Here is a 16,914-nt window from a genome sequence, read left to right as displayed (position 1 = left end):
TGTATGTGTGTGTGTAAAACCACATCTGCATAATCTTTTTTTTGACAAAATCAGCATTTAACTTTGTGACTGTGGCTTTTACTCAGTCCAGATATAGCTGCACATATAAAACCATAAACCTCTTAGTGACTGCATATATAAGTGTGTTTCCTGTCCATTTGACCGTACTAGGTGGGTAATAGTTTTCAACTCTTCCCAACAGGAAGTCAACTAGCTGAATAATCACGAGAGTGCTTCTCCTAACTTTGCTGCTGCTAGCGTTAGCCATAAGGGGGGTCTACCTTTAGATGGTTATGCACGGTGCTGAAATTGTTGTATTTTAGTGCATCCTTACTGCAGCTGACTGTTTCGTCTGCTCTGGTAAAGTATTACATTTTTGTTGATTTGAGTGGAGCATCTGAATCTGCATGGTTGTTACGTCCGGATCTGTTTCCCGCTCTTGCTGGACATATAAACAACTGCTTGTCAATAACAACTGTGCTGCATATCTGCTAAAGGTGCCTCTGCCTTGGTTTTATTACTGCGCCGTGCTAAACCCCCAGATTAACAACTGGTCTAAAACGATGCACTCGAGCAGTCTTTGAAACCCCTACTCGGTTGTAGAGATCTGACAACATTAACTGTCCCTTTGAGAAAAAGGTATGTAAATGTAAAAACCTTCCGATGTGTTAAAGACGAAGAAGTGGCCAATCCCCACAGTTAATTAACTGATGATAGAGAAATGTTAACACACGCTTAGGGTGTTAACATTTCTCTATCATCAGTTAATTAACTGTGGGGATTGGCCACTAAATGGTTAAAATGATAGATCCCTCACACAGGATTCTTAGTGCAGGTCCTTGTCAAAATGTAAATAACTGTGCTGCATCCTGTTGCAGAGAGGATCTTCAATCCTCAGTCATGCTTCCTGTTGTACTTGACTCAAGAGGATAAACAAGCTTTCAGTCCATTTATTCCTTTAACCGTCTGTTTGCCAGAGTGACAGCCAATGAGCGGCTTCGGTTCCATTTGTGCAGAACGGCAACAGATTCTCTTTGTGCTTCATAATAATCACTGACCAACAGAGGTGACCGGCCTCCTCTGCAGTGATCTATTCCCACGGTAATCATAATAATACCTCAGATGCATGAATTATTGATGCAGAATACCACAGCTAGCACCTTTACATGCGGCATACGGGTTTAGCAGTCACATAATCTGTTAAATTGTCTGTAAACATCAGTCTGTCACAAAGTTGAAAGCCAGACCCTCTTTATTCCAGCAGCGTGCCCTTGCCAGGGCTGTCAGGGGACGGCCATGACGGGTCCGTAATGCTGATCCATGGTGGTCCTCCTGGGCTCTCACTCCCAGTTAATGACAGTTATCATGGCTCTCTGCAGGCCTGTGCGTCCCTCTGCCATCTGCAGTCATTCACAGAGAGCGTGACTCAGGAAGGCCAGAAAGGATGTAAGTTTGTTGGAGGATACCATATCCTGCCATTAATTATGTCATGCTGTTCCCTCGGCTGTCAGCCCCTTCCTGAGACTGACATATCCAGGCACGCATGTTTGCCTCCTTTCGCTTTCAATGCTTGCACTCCTCTTGTTTTTTTTCTGAACCTCACAACTGCTGCATTAATTATTTTCCTCTTTCCCTCCTGTCCTCACTCTACCCTCTTCATGCAGACTGTGACAGAGGGTTTCTGTTGGACGTTTCACCCTCTTGGGAAGCCAGGCTGTGTCAGAGCAAAGCGTCCTTCTCCCTAAATGCAGCCCACTGACCCCCAGGGGCTTCTAAGCAAGAGTAGGACAAAACCCTAGAGCCACTCTGCGTCCCTTAACGCTGACACAGCGAGCGAGTCTTTTAAAACAGAGACTCAAATTACATCCTAACACCAAATGGGAGTTCACCACTTGAGCCGATGACTTATCCACACGGATTGTCCTTTTAAGTTACACGCGCACTAAAGCAGTGGAGAATCAATATCTGCATCCATACAGCTCCCTGTCAATTACGTAAAACCTCTTATTCAGCCAAGCCAAATCTTCATCACTCTTTATGCGTTGATGGCTGCACCTCTTGTCATACTGCTAGCGTTCCACTGGAGCTCTGCAGGTGATAATGCATGTAAAGAACTGCTCTGCTTGTGCCTCTTCAAACGACCTGTGATCAAACCTAAAGCTCATATTTCTCCACTGTCTCTACATGTCCTCTCCTGCCTGCTGTATCCTAAGCACCTCCCCACCTCCCTCTCCACTCTTTGCTATATATGTGTGTGTGTAGCTGGTGTTGTTGGAAACCACTTGGTGCAGCCCTAACAGGGCAGATGGAGGAGCTTGTTTGCCCCTGCAGCACTGTCCTAAATGTAAACATAAGCCCAGTGAGATTTGGGGACTTTCTCTCTTTCTGCTGCTCCTGTCGTTTCTCATTCTGTGGCTCTCACTTCCTTTCGTTCCTCCTTGTTATTTGTCACAGATTTTCGAAGTTAAACAATCGGACACATCAAGACGAGGTGGAAGAATTGTGGATCCTTAAATTATCGCAGCAGCTATATGTGGTCATTTTCGCTGGCCAGCTTATTCTTCCTAACGCGCACCAAGGTCGGCCTGAGAGGCTGCTGACCACAAATCAATCTTTAGACTTTTACCCAACACATTAGTGGCATTACATATTCCTCACTTTTATCCACTTTATTGAATACTAATTGCGGTTCAAGCTGAATCTCACCCCGTCTCTTTGTCTCCACCTCACAGAAGACTTGAGTGCAGTGGTGTGTAGTTTGGCACGGTGCCCGCCCTGCAGCACTGTCACCACTTGGTCCCTCGGACAAAAACATGAGCTGATGTGCGTGCGTGTGCATTTGTAGCATGTATGGCAAACCTGCCAGCAAGGAAGGGATGGATGGGAGTAAGAAGAGATGGAGGAGGAGAGTGTAGAGGGCGGAGAATGCAGGAACTCAGAGGGAGGCAGATATTTAATTCTTTCTATCTCTGTGATGTGTCGGAGCTCCGTCTCGTGGACTTTGTGGAAGGGTTCCTGCTGTCAGGAGCAAAAACAAGCCGACTATTCTCAGTTACCACAGAAACTCTGAGTTATCTTATGCAGCCCAAGTGCAACACCTTGACCATGCTTTCTGCGTTGGTGCGTGTTCTTGTGTTAGCGCGCGAATATGAACACACGGCTCGGCCCCGGCCTTGTAATTGCCGATTGTGGGAGGATAACATCCGTATTTTCTCTCCTCGCCCTGTTTGTCCTCTGTCCCTCTCCTCCTCGTGTATATTCTGAACCGGATAGGTGAATGCACGATGAGCGCTATTACGTATTAGCAGGTAGTTACGAACTGGCAGCAGTAGAACCGCTGTTTAGTTGCTTCAGCTGCACAGCAACAGAGAGCTCTACCTCAGTGGTGCATGCTATATTTATGATCCACCATGAAAAGCTCAGCGGCTGTGCTTAACACCCCACATTCTCATTTCGTACACACCAACACACACACACACACACATACACACACACACACACATTCTATTCTTGCATTTACATGGTGAGCATTTGACTGCTGTGTGGAGAGAAGGAACACTCTGCCATTACAGCACAGGTTTTGTCCATTATTTAGTTTCGTTTTGTAAACCTGAATTATCAGGCTTTTTTCTGTGGCACTGAAGCAGTCAGCAAATTCTTTTCTGCCCCTGATGAGTTGGAATGTGTGTTCCTTTTCCCACTCTGGTGTTTTGTGAGGCCGTCGTCTGAATGATCGATGCCAGACGTCATCAATCCAAACTGGAAAAGTTAGGTAACTTTATTTGTACCCGTAGCTAAATTTGTTTTACAGCAAGAAAAGAGGAGGCATCCATCCAAACACAATTCAAAACACCCTGACTAAAGACAAGACCACAAAATCATGACAAAAAGTGCTCCAATACTTCGCTATCAATAGAAGATTGGATAAGTCACAGGTTAGTTGAGTGAAACTGAGCTGGGTTTGGAGTCAAATGGCATACTTGTATAGAATGGCACTCAGTAAAGTCCAACAGTCCTCTAATAAACTGAAATTCATCAGATCAAGATATTTCTTTTTTTGGATCTGCACAAAATTGCACACAAAAAAATCTGTCTGCTAAACATGCCCTATTTCTTTCATCCCAATCCATGAAAACTTTGGTACTTTGAGAAATCAATGAGAAACGACCTCACGTTCTCACAATGCTAAAGAAAATAGAACAATCCTGGTTCTGCCCCGTGATCCAGATCCTCACCAACATTTAATGGGTTCTTCCTTGAGTCGTACCCCACTCCTCTTTAGAATTGTTTGGAGATTGGTTGCATCTTTTTTCTGTGACAAACAAAAAGGCAAAAAATGGCACTCAGTGATTGTATACCCCTTCGCCAAGGCCCAAAGGCCCTCTTATCTTCAATCAAGCTGCACCAAATTGTAAACACACAAATACCAGTGCCAAAATCCCCATTCTGGATCTGCACCAAAATTTACAGGGCTCTTTTCTGACCCATAGCAAATCCTTCTGTGGAAATCTGTCCAGTGTTTTTTTCTTAATCTTGCGAACTAACAGATAAAGAAACGCAGATGAAAAAAGAACCTCCTGGGTGGAAGCTTATTCATAAGTCTTATTTTTGGAAAAATATAAAGCAGTAGCGCCTCCTCATTGAATCTTTAAGTTTGGACACCAGCAGATTTTTTCCCTCCCTCTCTCTGGCTCCCACTGTGACCTATCCTGATTTCAGGGCTGAGTTGTGGGGGTGGCAGGGCGACTCCATCGCTCTCCCCTCCCGTCTGTCAGGACATGGCTCATCTTCCTCCAGTCTTTTTAATATAGCGGGTATGAGCCCGGCTTAAAGTGCTTTGTTTTCATTTCGCCATGCAGCCGGTGAAATAATGTGTGCTTCTCAAATATTTATGGAGCACCCCGGGGTCGCCTCTCTCTCACGGTTCCTCGGAGAGACAAGGGGATGGATTCTTCAAATGTATTTTCCTCTGGGTGACCAGTTTAGACTGTCTGGCAGTGAACGGTGATTAAAAACTCCAATATGAAGTGAAGGCCAGCTGCCAATGAGATGTAATAAACAAAGGTTTACCAACCATTGCATTATACACAAAGAAATAGAAGAACTATGAAGATAAATGGAGCAAGATGAAGACTGTCCACCCCTCCATTTATAAATCCATTTTCAAACTGCTCATCTTGCGCAGAGTCAAAGCCAAACCCCCTTTGTTCATTCAACTTTCTCCCCCAGGCTGATCATGCAATCATGCACGTCCACTAATTCCAACGCACTGAAGCTTAAAAGGCTTTTTTTCTTTTGGATCTGAACGCCTCAGTCAGGCTGTGTCGAAAAACACCACATATTTACCAACCTGACACCTCCCAGAGCTCAGCTGCACCTGTATCACACCTGCAAGAGGTGGCACAGCGTGTACGTGCACATGTGGACCTTGTGAGTGCAAACAATGGTTTCACCACTATCGTATCTTTCCAGCAGCAGTGTCTTGTCGAAGTCGGTGTTTGAAGAGAGGAGACGCGGACCCAGAACTTGCAGCATAACAGAATTTATTACACAGAAGTTTCACAGGTCAGACGGGCACCATGGTTTGCCCGGAGAAATCACACAGGCTGAATAGTGAAAATCTGACTTGACTCTGCAAGGCAAGTACTTATATAGGGGAGTTGTTTACTACAAACCTAGAGATAAAATGACGTCACACAACATGGCCTACTGCCTAAATTTGGGAATGTGTCGTACCTTAAGATTTAAGGACCGGCTGAAAACCATCTCTCCCCGTATTATTCCATAGGCGGTTCAAGGATAGTTCAGACAAGGAGAAACACACTGAACACATCTGGAGATAATACTTAAAGCTTTGAACATAAGATTCAAAGCGCCTCAAGATATTAACATGTCATTGTGATCTATGCCTATGCTGGAGAAAATCATTAGCTGGATATTAACATACCATATTAGGTTTGTAACTGTGCTATGGATATCTATTAGCTACGGGAATATACTAAACCACGAATATAGAAGAACAAATTCAAGTAATTTGCTTTCTCCTGCAATTAGAGGTGCTGTACGCGATAGGCTCTGGATATTCTACAGAGTTTCTCCCGCCAGCCGCTGAGTAAAAACTGTGGATAACGGGAACTTCCTTGACTAATCCATTAAGTGTAAAAGAGTAAAAAGCTGATCCAGGTCTGAGTAAACCATCTGCTTCAAGCAGAGGCTTGACAGTGACCTCGGCCTCCGGCTGGGTAACCTTTCACGGTAGTCAGCTCACAGAGATGATTTAGGCTTTTTGGTGAGAATGTGACCAACGGGAGGAAGTGGACAGGATCTCCTACATTCTATCGGTCATGTTCCAAAAAAAGGCATGACTTAGTGATGGCAAACTGAAACCTTGAAATATTGATTGGTCTCAGGTCTTGAGCCTCCCCGCAGTCCGCCTACTGTCTCCTCCAAAAATGACAACATGTGTATTTTATGTTGTGTCCTTCAGCGAGCTCTGAGTCCCCATGTCCTCTGATTCAGCATGTGTCATCACTGTCTCCAGCACCATCTGCACAGTGTATTCACAACCTTCCATTTATATATCCTTAGATTTAGTAAACAATTTAGTTTTCACTTATTTCCGCAGCCTTATAGCTTTTCAAGATAGTTTTAAGCTGTACTGCACATTGCTGTTTGTTTTATTTCTCTGCTGCATGAACAGAATGTTGTTAGGAGTGAACAAGAGCTCTGAATGTTCATATTTAAAGGAAAGCAAATGTGAGGTCGCCACTGCAGGCTCTCTGTGTCGTGGTATGTGAAGGATCTAGAAAGGCCACAGCTTGGTTTAGCTTTGTAATCTCTTTCTTTTCCACTTCATAGACACAATGTGCGCGCACACACACACACACACACACACACACACACACACACACACACACACACACACACTCTCTACCACAAGCTGTCACGCATGGTACAGGCAAATATGGGCAGTGAGTCCCAGTGGATGAGGCATCAGCAAAACAAAAAATTCTTCCACGAGGGGGGAAAGAAGGATGGGAAAGGATAAGGTTCCCCACACTGTAAAAGCCAATCGACTAATATATGTTGGCAAGGCGAGGTTGTTACTATGGTGATGGATGCATCAGTGCCCACACACACACACACACACACATGCTGTATTTCCTAAACCAGACCTCAAGCAGGAACCTGGATGTATTGTGGGTCTGTTTGCACGCTCCATCTGTGTGTGCAAGCGTGAGCGTCGGCTTTGTGGCCCTGACCCGAGGGTGGAGCTTTGGCTGGAGCGGTGCTGTTTTGTGTACCCCGCAGCCAAATGAGGCAGGACCACCAGATCTCAACCCGGTGAGCTGGAAAAGTGCTCGCACACAAGCCTCACGGACCCCAACCCTGACTCGCACCAGTCAGCACCGGAGACCTGTGTGTGTTTGTATCGTATGATATGTTTACAGTACACCTAGAAAGGGCAACTGCAGGTCTGGTGAAAAATAGATAACAGATGGGGGAGTTCTGTCAGATTGATAAGGCCAATGATGAAAAAATTTGTTTAAAATACTGCGTTTCCGTTTTATTTTTCCAAGAATACATGTTGTTCTCAGGTGAATACATCCGATTCAGTGCAACGTGGGGAAATTAGAAATAATACTGTCTGAGGCAAAGAGGCGAAGATCTTATTCAGAACGTTCCAAGCGTTGGAGGAAAATGGAGCGACGCTTGCAAGCTAGTTCAGGAAGTCAACCCGAGAAATGTCCTCCCTCTCCGCAATCCTATATCACACACACCCTCCCGATCTCGCGGCCTATTTAAGCTGCAACGATTTCCCATCTCTCCCATTTGCTTGTCAATGCCTCCGCTGCATATCGCTGCCTGTTGATTCAGCCCCTCCGCCAGCCCACCATCCACCGGGAGGCTCCAACAGGGGGTAAAAGATATTTGCACATTACTCCCCATTATATTCTCATAACCATATCTGGGGAAGTGATCAAATCAGAGCCTGGACGCCTAAACCCTAACTATGTTCTGCTGCTGTTATAAAACTTGTAACCGTGGGTTTGATTGAAATATCCAAATGTTACCATGTATTTAAAAAAACAACTTCTAATTACTTCATATTTTAACAGAATTAACACATGCACATACGTTTAGGTGTCCTGTAAAAACAGCTGTATGTTTTTCCATTGAACGTGAGATAAATGAGACTTCTCAGACTCGGGGGAATGGAGTTTGAAAGAGTTGGGCCTTTATCAGGACAGCATTTGTTCTTAGACAGCTACAGGTGAACCTATGATTGGTTAAAGATGAATGCGGTTCATGTGGCGGTGAAGGAAAAGGGATAGAATCGGGGATGGATGTGTTTAAGTAGAGGGTGACAATGATGGATATTGCAAGTAAGTTGTGTCGGTGGTTGTTATCTGTCCCTTCCAACATACCCCGAGTTTCTTTCAGTCGCTCAGACTGACAGAATGAAATCAGATGTTGGGGAGTTGCTCTAAACCCTGACATCTGGATTCTCTGGTCTGTCCTCAACTTTTTTCAGCCTAAAGGACAAACTTGACACGCGTGCTCCACAATCGCACACAGGGAGACAATGACCGGTTGTGCAAAATGTTCACAAAGTAGAAATAATTGCACACAGCCACTATCATCCATGTGTCTGTGTTCCATTCGGTCACAGAGCCACACTTGGCATTTCTCAGAAACACTGCGGATGAATCTGACCGAAGGAAAAAATCTAAAGCTAATTATAGCACATATTTCCATTCATCACGGCTGTTTACATGGAAACGGAGGGTTACACGTACTGAGTAGTAACTACTGTAATTAAGCTACAGGAGCCTCTTTCCTGTTCAGACTCTATACACATGAGAAGGAGACAGAAGAGGATGCTAATGGTGAGTCTCGTGCTGCTGTCATCAAGCTGCCAATCAGAAGAGCACAAATCATCTCTGTGTGTACAAATCGCCTCCATCTCCATTTTGATTGTAATTTCCTGTATGACACCAGCCGTGTGCCGTCTCCACCGTCTGTAACTCTGGTGGTAATTTGTATCGTTGCAGATGGGGCGCCGCTGAGCGAGCTGTCATGGCCTTCATCACTGGCGGTGGTAGCTGTCTCCTTCTCTGGCCTCTTCACCTTCGTCTTCCTCATGCTGGCCTGCCTCTGCTGCAAGAAGGGAGACATGGGCTTCAAGGTGAGCTCAGGGCTGCCCCCTGCTGGTTCCCCAGGGTGAGGGGAGCACAGACTTGTGTTTACATATGATGCATCAGGATCCTGACAAACAATGTGTTAACAAAACTGGTTGTTGTGCGACTGAATTTAAAGCGAAGGTATCCATCATCCCCCCCCCCCCTGCTGCTCTAAAACAATGTGCCAGTTTTAGTTAATACAATATAATTATTTTTGTTGAATATACTCAATTACATAAGTGAAAGCATCCTAACTTATTGAGTTGATTTCTGTTGATGACCTTATACAATTGAATTTATTTTCATATATGAGATGTAGTTATATTTTATAATATAACTCAACTCTATTAAGTTAATTTGATTAAACACATTTATTTGACTTTATTGAATTGATCTTGATATCTAAGGGGGAACATTTCTGCCCCATATTTGTTTTAGTGAAATCTATTTACATTTGTGATGTACCCACTGAATTTTATTAAGAAATTCAGTGGGTTTATTAAGAAATTCATTGTTTTGTGTTGAAGTCTAAAAAAAAAAAATTATATAGTTCTTCCTAAAGCCCAAAGTTTCATATCCTGAAAGATTTTTTGTGTCTTTAGAAAACTTCTTGAGACGCTAGAATGAGATACAATTTTGGAATAAAAATCACTAAACGTTTGACCGATTCTCAAGGAGGGGCTCTTCATTTTCTCCAGCCCAATGTCCGCTGAGATTGTTGGATGGATGATTTTCAAGGACTTGCTGGAGGCATCAGAATTGTATAATTATAGATACTTCAGTGCTGATCAGCCCAATTTTCTAATCTAAATATTTTGCTTAGAGCTGTTGCCTCGTTGTATAAAGTAAATGAAATGAATTTCATTTCATTTCATCATGAAATGATGAAATGAAACACTACCCACCCTCCCAAAGCTGGCCCACATTGTCTCTGTGTTGCCTTCAGCTGCCAGCATGACTCAGCCACGCCGTGTCGACCATCAGCGATGAAGTGAGCGGCTGATGAGGGCGAACGGAGACTGACAGAGGCAGGGGGGGGCATATGGAGAGGAGGGGAGAAACTCAAGAGCTTCAAGTCTCCCACTAACAGGCTGCTCGTTGGATAGAATCAGAATCAAAACGTTTCTAAATTTTCGCTTGTGCATTTTGATGTTACTTACTCGGATGAATGGATAAATCACAGCCCCGACTGAACAGCGGCCTTCTGTTAAGATCCCTTATGCAGATCTTTTGGCGAGAATGAAGACCATGTTTGGCTTTTTGTTGTTAGTTAGAAAGATGCATAAAGCAGAAGGACGGTGCAGGAGAGAGAATGAGAGCAGAGCATCTTGTTTCTTGTTTGAGTGGTGAGCGACAGGCCTGAAGAGTTCATCATGACCGGTGAGAGCAGCCTGTGGTAGGTACATGCTGCAGGGGCAACTGTGTGACTAATGAGCACAGAATAGAGAGGCACCGTGAACAGATTCTGGACTTTCAGGATTTTTTTTTTTTCTGTCTTTCCTGGACCGGGTTGCATTTGCTAAAAGTGTGTAGTATATTAATAACCTGCAGGAACAGTGGGAGGTTAGCTGTGGGTCTGCTTTCCATTCACTTTGAAAGGACTTGTGACAGGAGGGGCGCTCCAACTGTAAAAACAGCATCAGACAACAATTAATTCACTTTGTCAACCGTGGCCCATGCTGGTTCACCGTGCCACCCCGGCTGAGCTGGTTCAAGTTAAAGAGGCGAGGATCTTTTTACAAGAATCAATTTTAAGTCTCTGCCTTTTGCCACGCCACTCTAAACAAATCAATAGGCAAGGTCAGTAGGCAAGTGTTTCCTCAGATGATGAGCTCACAAAACGCTGATGAAGGTGGGGAGTAAATGGTCTTTAAATGATCTGTATTTATACCGAGCTTTTACAGCCTCGGTGACCACTCGAAGCGCTTTGGTAAAAAAAGCGCGTAAAAGTATTTGACATTTTAGAAGAAGCTAACGGACAGATTACAATAACAAGAAAGCACATTCTACTGGGAGTTTCCAGTTGTCAGGACCGTCGAAATCCATCAATCATAAACCATACATTTTATTCTTTTGAGGGTCGGGGGGGGGGGGGGGGGGTTGGCAGGTTACTAGGGTATCGCAGTGCTTTCAGACATGCACTGAACTCAGGAGATTATATACGGACATTCTTGTGATGGAAATCTCGAGATTCAAGAGGCTGGATGTTATCTACGTGTATTTAATAAGGGTTTTTCTGCAGAAAGGATCAACACACCGAGAGTCCTAAGGATCTCAGAGTGAAGATGGAGAACAGTCAAATACAAGGGTCTTAAATAGGAGGACGAGGAAGTGTGCCTGAGCCAGTTCAGACTGGTTCTGTAGGGTAGTTTAAGACAGGAACTAAAGCACAGTAACAAATGATTTACATACATTTCCATTGGGATCTTTTGACAGTCAATAAGTAATGGAAAGGTCATACAGGTATGTAAAAAAGGTCATACAGGTTTCAGGTCATAAACATTTAAGGTCATGGAGTCTTAGACAGGTCTGCAAAAAGTTACTCTTCAACTATAAAATAAGTTTCAACCACTCTTAGATAATTTTTCCAATACATTTTCCGAGGGAATGTTTACGGGAGGGACATGAACGTTCTGATAGATGTTGTTGTGAACCCGTCCGAGCAGCGAGTCTCCTGCTCCATTGTCCATGTTCGAAAGGTAAACTTCGAATGAAACTCCAGACCCAATCCGGCGGTCAATCCTCCGCAGGTCAAGAAACGGCTAGAGCTGGCCACCCTCTTGTTGTGATGTGACAGCGCTAGAATGTCAAATATTATGAAAATGTGCAGGTTATACAGGCTGACTGGAGTCCATAAAGTATATGTTTGTCTCTGATATTGTTCATCGTGACTCCAAACACGACACGCTGCTGTAATGGTTCATGTACTTCAGGCTTTGAGTTATCAAATCTTCATGCCACTCTCGTCCTTTGGCAGCCTCACGGAAGGGTTAAATGGTTTCCACTCTTTATCTCGCTCTCTTGGCACCAGCTCGACACTCAACATTTCACTCGTGAGGTGTGCTTGCTCGAGTGGGACTGAAAAAAAAAAAGACAAATACGTCGTTCCAAAAAGCTTCATTATTCCTCTCCATCGCGATGCTCTTACTGGAGCGTGCAGTGTTTGAGGCTGGATATTAAGTGCTTTCTAAACTGAAGGCTCTCCGGGGAGCGATGCAAGGCTGACTCACAGCCAGGTGCTTGCTTTCACAGCTCGCTCTGAGGAGAGTGGCAGATGGTTCTCCTGAATGAGAAACACACACACACACACACACACACACACACACACACACACACACACACACACACACACACACACATTCCCATGTATGCACACTGGACACATGTAAACAGACACACAAACGCAGAGTGATTCAAATTAATAAATTAACCTCTCTCTCTCTCTCTCTCTCTCTCTCTCTCTCTCTCTCTCTCTCTCACTCCCTCCCTCTGTCTCTCTGTGTTTCCTCCTGTTTTCTCTCCGCTGTCTCTCCTCTCTCCCTCGGTGGTTGCTGTGGGAGCTAGGTTTTTTTTATGGGTACACCACTTCATTAACCGGGGACTGAATGGACGGGTGGATGGCCCGTTGCACTACTTCAGTATGGTTCCCCAACACAGCCACAGTGTTACAGCCACAGCTAGATTGACTTGGCTTGTTGCGGGATGTGGCTTCATGTGGCGGGAAATGCTCAGGACAGGAGTGAAGAGATGACTCGACTTAATGGCTTGGAATATAAAGAGAGTAGACCCCTGATTCTAAGAGATTTTCCATAATGCTCTGCTACAAAGTAAAATTATATGAAAAGGGACGTAATTGCAATCCTGGTATTATAATTACTGGGCTTCAGTCACTTCTTTATCTACCACCACTTCATCATAATTTCTTTGCTATTTTTTAATATTGTGTTAATGCATGTAAACAGACTATTTACAGATAAAGACATTCATTAGATTAATAATTAATAATAGTCTGCAATATAGTTTTATCCCACCAGGACTCTGAGCGATATATTCAGTTTAATTATTAATTAATTATTTATTAATAATAGTATAAATTATTGATCATATTTTAGCATTGTTGCCTCACATAAGGTTCCCTATGGGTTTTTTTGTGTGGAGTTTTCTCCGGCTTCCAAAGACTGGATCTATGTCATTGGAGACTGTAATTTGACGTGAATGGTTGTTTGTTTCTGTACGTTGGCCTTTTGGTGAGCTGGCCATCTGTCCGGAGTGTACCCCGCCTCTTGCTCAACATCAGCTGCAAACGGCTGCATCCCCCCTGTGACCCTCTAAGGATAAGGGATATAGATCATGGATGGATGGATGGATTTTTTTACTCAGGAATTGTGCAGCTGCAGCTGCTGAACAAATGCTGCAAAGGGCGTGAGCAAAGAAACCGAGGCGCATGAGCAAATGTAAATACACAACAATGGTGCAGTTGTAATTGAACTGGATGTGTGGGATTCTAAAGGTCTCCTATGAGTTCATGCAGTTGTTTTCCTGTTGACTCATGACAATAGTCTGGTAGTAGTCTACAGTGTGATGTGCCTCATACTGCGGCTTATGCAATTTGTCAACTGTTCATATACCGTTTCCTTTGGGTTTGTATCTTCCACTGCAGTTTCTTCTTAGTGTCTTTATCTACGTCTGTTTTCCACTCAGACGCGTTCACAACCGGACACAAATCTCTGCAGCGTTCAGGTGAGGGTCGGTGCAGCAGGCAGGAAGCAACGTATAATTGATCACGTGATTTTGTCTATAGCACACTGGCACCGGCTGTCTTGACTTCTTCCTCGGTGTCTTCATTGTGTACTGCACCGCGTCTTTGATTTTGTAATTGTTTGCGTTTCGTCATCCAGCCCCCTTCTCACTCTGGGTCCATCTCCCAGAGGATCTCCTGCTGTGTGCTCACTCACTTTCAGCAGACTTTAGACGAGGGGACTGGCCGGAGAAAGTCTGCAGAAAGTTTCGGTGGCTTTTCAGGCGGACATTTGCGTACACACAGATGCGTCCTCTGGAGAATGTCGGGATGATCTCTGGGGTTGAGTGCATGTCTGAAAGCCTCCAGTGAGTGAGTGAGGACAGTTCCTAAAGATGTGAGGCTACATGTGAAGGGAAAGAAGCAACTCAAAACCACATTGATATCTATCCCTGTCCACTGTTTTTTTGTACTTTTGTGGGGTATTACTTTACAATATACAATTAATTTCTCTACTTAAAACATATGAAGGCGTAAAAACGTGGGCACACATTGCAGCACCACAGTGTCAGTTTGTATGAGTCAGTGTTTTTCACAATAAGAGCCTTGGTTTGTACATGGAAGTTTACTGCTTATGGCAGAGACACAACAAGAGACAGGGGAGCTTTGTGTAGACAGTTTGAATAGCACTATGCATTGGTGTGTTCCCCTACAGCGTCTCAGCAGTGACCCACACAGAGCATCCCACAATGCACATGTCTTATGTATATGGTTGGGTGGGCGGGCCTCAGTGCATCTACATGCCCTCACAGCGGAGCCATTGTCTCCCACCGTCTCAGTGGCGGGATGGTCTGGAGCCGATGACTAATCCCAGTTTGTGTGTTTGCACTAGGAGTTCGAAAACACAGAGGGAGAGGAGTACCAGGCAGATCTCTCCGTCCTGGCCTCGCCTTCCGCCCAGAATGGCCCAGAGGTCTACATCCTTCCCCTCACTGAGGTCTCCCTGCCCGTCTCCAAGCAGCCGGGCAGATCCAGTAAGACGCTGCACAACACCATCTGCACATATAACAGATAACAGATTATACAAATGACCTGTGTAGCACCCCAACACTGTTTTTGAGTTCCTTCCTCATGTTTTCCATTTTTTTATAATCTTATTGTCTCTTTTATGTTTTGCAGTATTTGTATTAATTCCCAGCTACTTAGCGTCTTTAAAGTGAGTTCCTAACACACCAACAGTTAAAACTGGAATGGTCCAACACTCCCCTTATGAAACGACATTTAAATTCACTACATCAAGATCTTTATTTGGATCTGCTCTAAATTGTCTTTTTTAAAGTCAAGATGCATGAATAATTTTTTTAGAAGTCAAGGGAAACTGTGAAGAAGACCATATTTTGAAATGTTTAAAAAGCCCCATCCCTTTACCACATTTCATGGAAATTGATTTAGAAGTTATTTTTTACTTAGTATTATGCTTACTAACAAACAAACATGCGCTGACGAGAACATAACCTCCTAGGCTGAAGTAGCATGTTGTTGGTTTATGGCACATCTTTCCAGCTCTATTGACTTGGATGGGATACATTTTTTTAGCTGGAACAGATGTGTTTCCTCTCATTTCTTATCTTGCATTTTTTGTCCCTGCATTCTCAGTCTCTCATTGTAAAGAATCCGACCTTTAATTTTTCTGGAGCTCTTTGTGTTATATTTAATACAATCCAATATGATGCATCTTCCTGTTTTACATGATTCTTACACAATCCAGCACCAGAACATCAGCGCACGTCCATGTTATGTTGGATTAAAGAGGGTTGTGTTTTGTTTTCTGTATCCATGATCCTTCCCGGCCAGGTCACAGCCTGCTTATTTTCTTCAGGTCATTCTGCCTCAAGCACACGTGCATGTGTGTGGTGTGTCGTGTGTGAATCTCAGTTAAAAGATCCATGGGTGCTCAATGTGCCTCTCCCTACATGACTCACTGGCTGTTTGTGCTGCACTCATACAACCAGAAGGGAGGTGAGTCGGGGCTCAGCCTCCCAGGATGTCATTTCCACTAACGATTGGACAAGGCCGCCTCAGGCTCACAGCCAATCACCGGCCTCCCCTCCGTCCTCCATGGATACCGCTGCATGATTGGTCCAGGTGTTGCAGGGCGAGCAATGGATAAATGGCGAAAGGAGGCGAGATCAAGACAGAGAGAAGAAAGTCTCCTTTCACTGAGTCAGCGGGAGAATCACACATTCTTCTTTTCTTATGTCCTAACAGTCAAATTGCCATTTTTATTTGAATGTATAATGTTTGCAGCCTTTGAATTTGGTTTGCTAATTTATGACAAAGGTCAAGGACCGAAAGGACTTTGCCTTTAACATCATGTACGTCACAAGTCATTACCGCCCCCCCCACTATCATACATGTTGAAATGAGCCTAGTGATTCCACAAAAGGTCAGTTTTACTAGTGAATCTATGAATGGTGTATTCAATGAGCCAAGCATCACTCATAAAGGCATATTTAAACAATATTTACCATTGATCAGACAGTGCTGTTTCTCACTTGTTGCTCTAATCTTTTATTTAAGAGGTCACATAGAGCTTTCCAACTGAGGCTTGATGCATCCAAGTGAGTGTCTAAAATGATGGTGTGTCTGAGTGTGTGTGTGTGTATCATTCCATGAGCCCACTGATCCTGCAGCCCCACTGGACCTGAACACCTTGGGAATGCAATGAGTGGGACGGGAATGCGCACTCACGCTCACACATTCCACATTTGGAATAATACCACGTCTTCACTTCTCTCTCTCCATCTGGAGCGAGGTGGCGGAGGCTGCAGAAGTGTGGGTCTGTTGTCACTGTGACAACCTCTGCCTAGCGTTCCAGTGGAGAATGGGCCTTATGTGTGCCTGTATATGAGTGTGTGTGTGTGTGTGTGTGTGTGTGTGTGTGTGTGTGCTTGGTTGACTGGTACCAGGAGACACAGCATGAGCGTGTGA

At 44.2% G+C, this 16,914-nt stretch overlaps 1 protein-coding gene across 1 annotated transcript in view; it reads left to right on the top strand.

The window, feature by feature from the left end:
- Positions 1-16,914, top strand: part of aatka (apoptosis-associated tyrosine kinase a) — a 32,280-nt gene that overhangs the window by 3,745 nt on the left and 11,621 nt on the right. Inside the window, exons 3-4 of the mRNA XM_053444402.1 lie at positions 9,057-9,190; positions 14,816-14,957. Coding sequence (XP_053300377.1) covers positions 9,057-9,190; positions 14,816-14,957 — 276 coding nt within the window. The remainder of the gene's footprint in view (positions 1-9,056; positions 9,191-14,815; positions 14,958-16,914) is intronic.

The sequence above is a fragment of the Pleuronectes platessa genome, chromosome 16 (genome assembly GCF_947347685.1).
Source record: "Pleuronectes platessa chromosome 16, fPlePla1.1, whole genome shotgun sequence".
In the NCBI taxonomy this organism is placed as follows: domain Eukaryota; kingdom Metazoa; phylum Chordata; class Actinopteri; order Pleuronectiformes; family Pleuronectidae; genus Pleuronectes; species Pleuronectes platessa.
The sequence above is the reverse complement of the archived record's forward strand: the minus strand, read 5'-3'. Positions and strand labels throughout refer to the sequence as shown.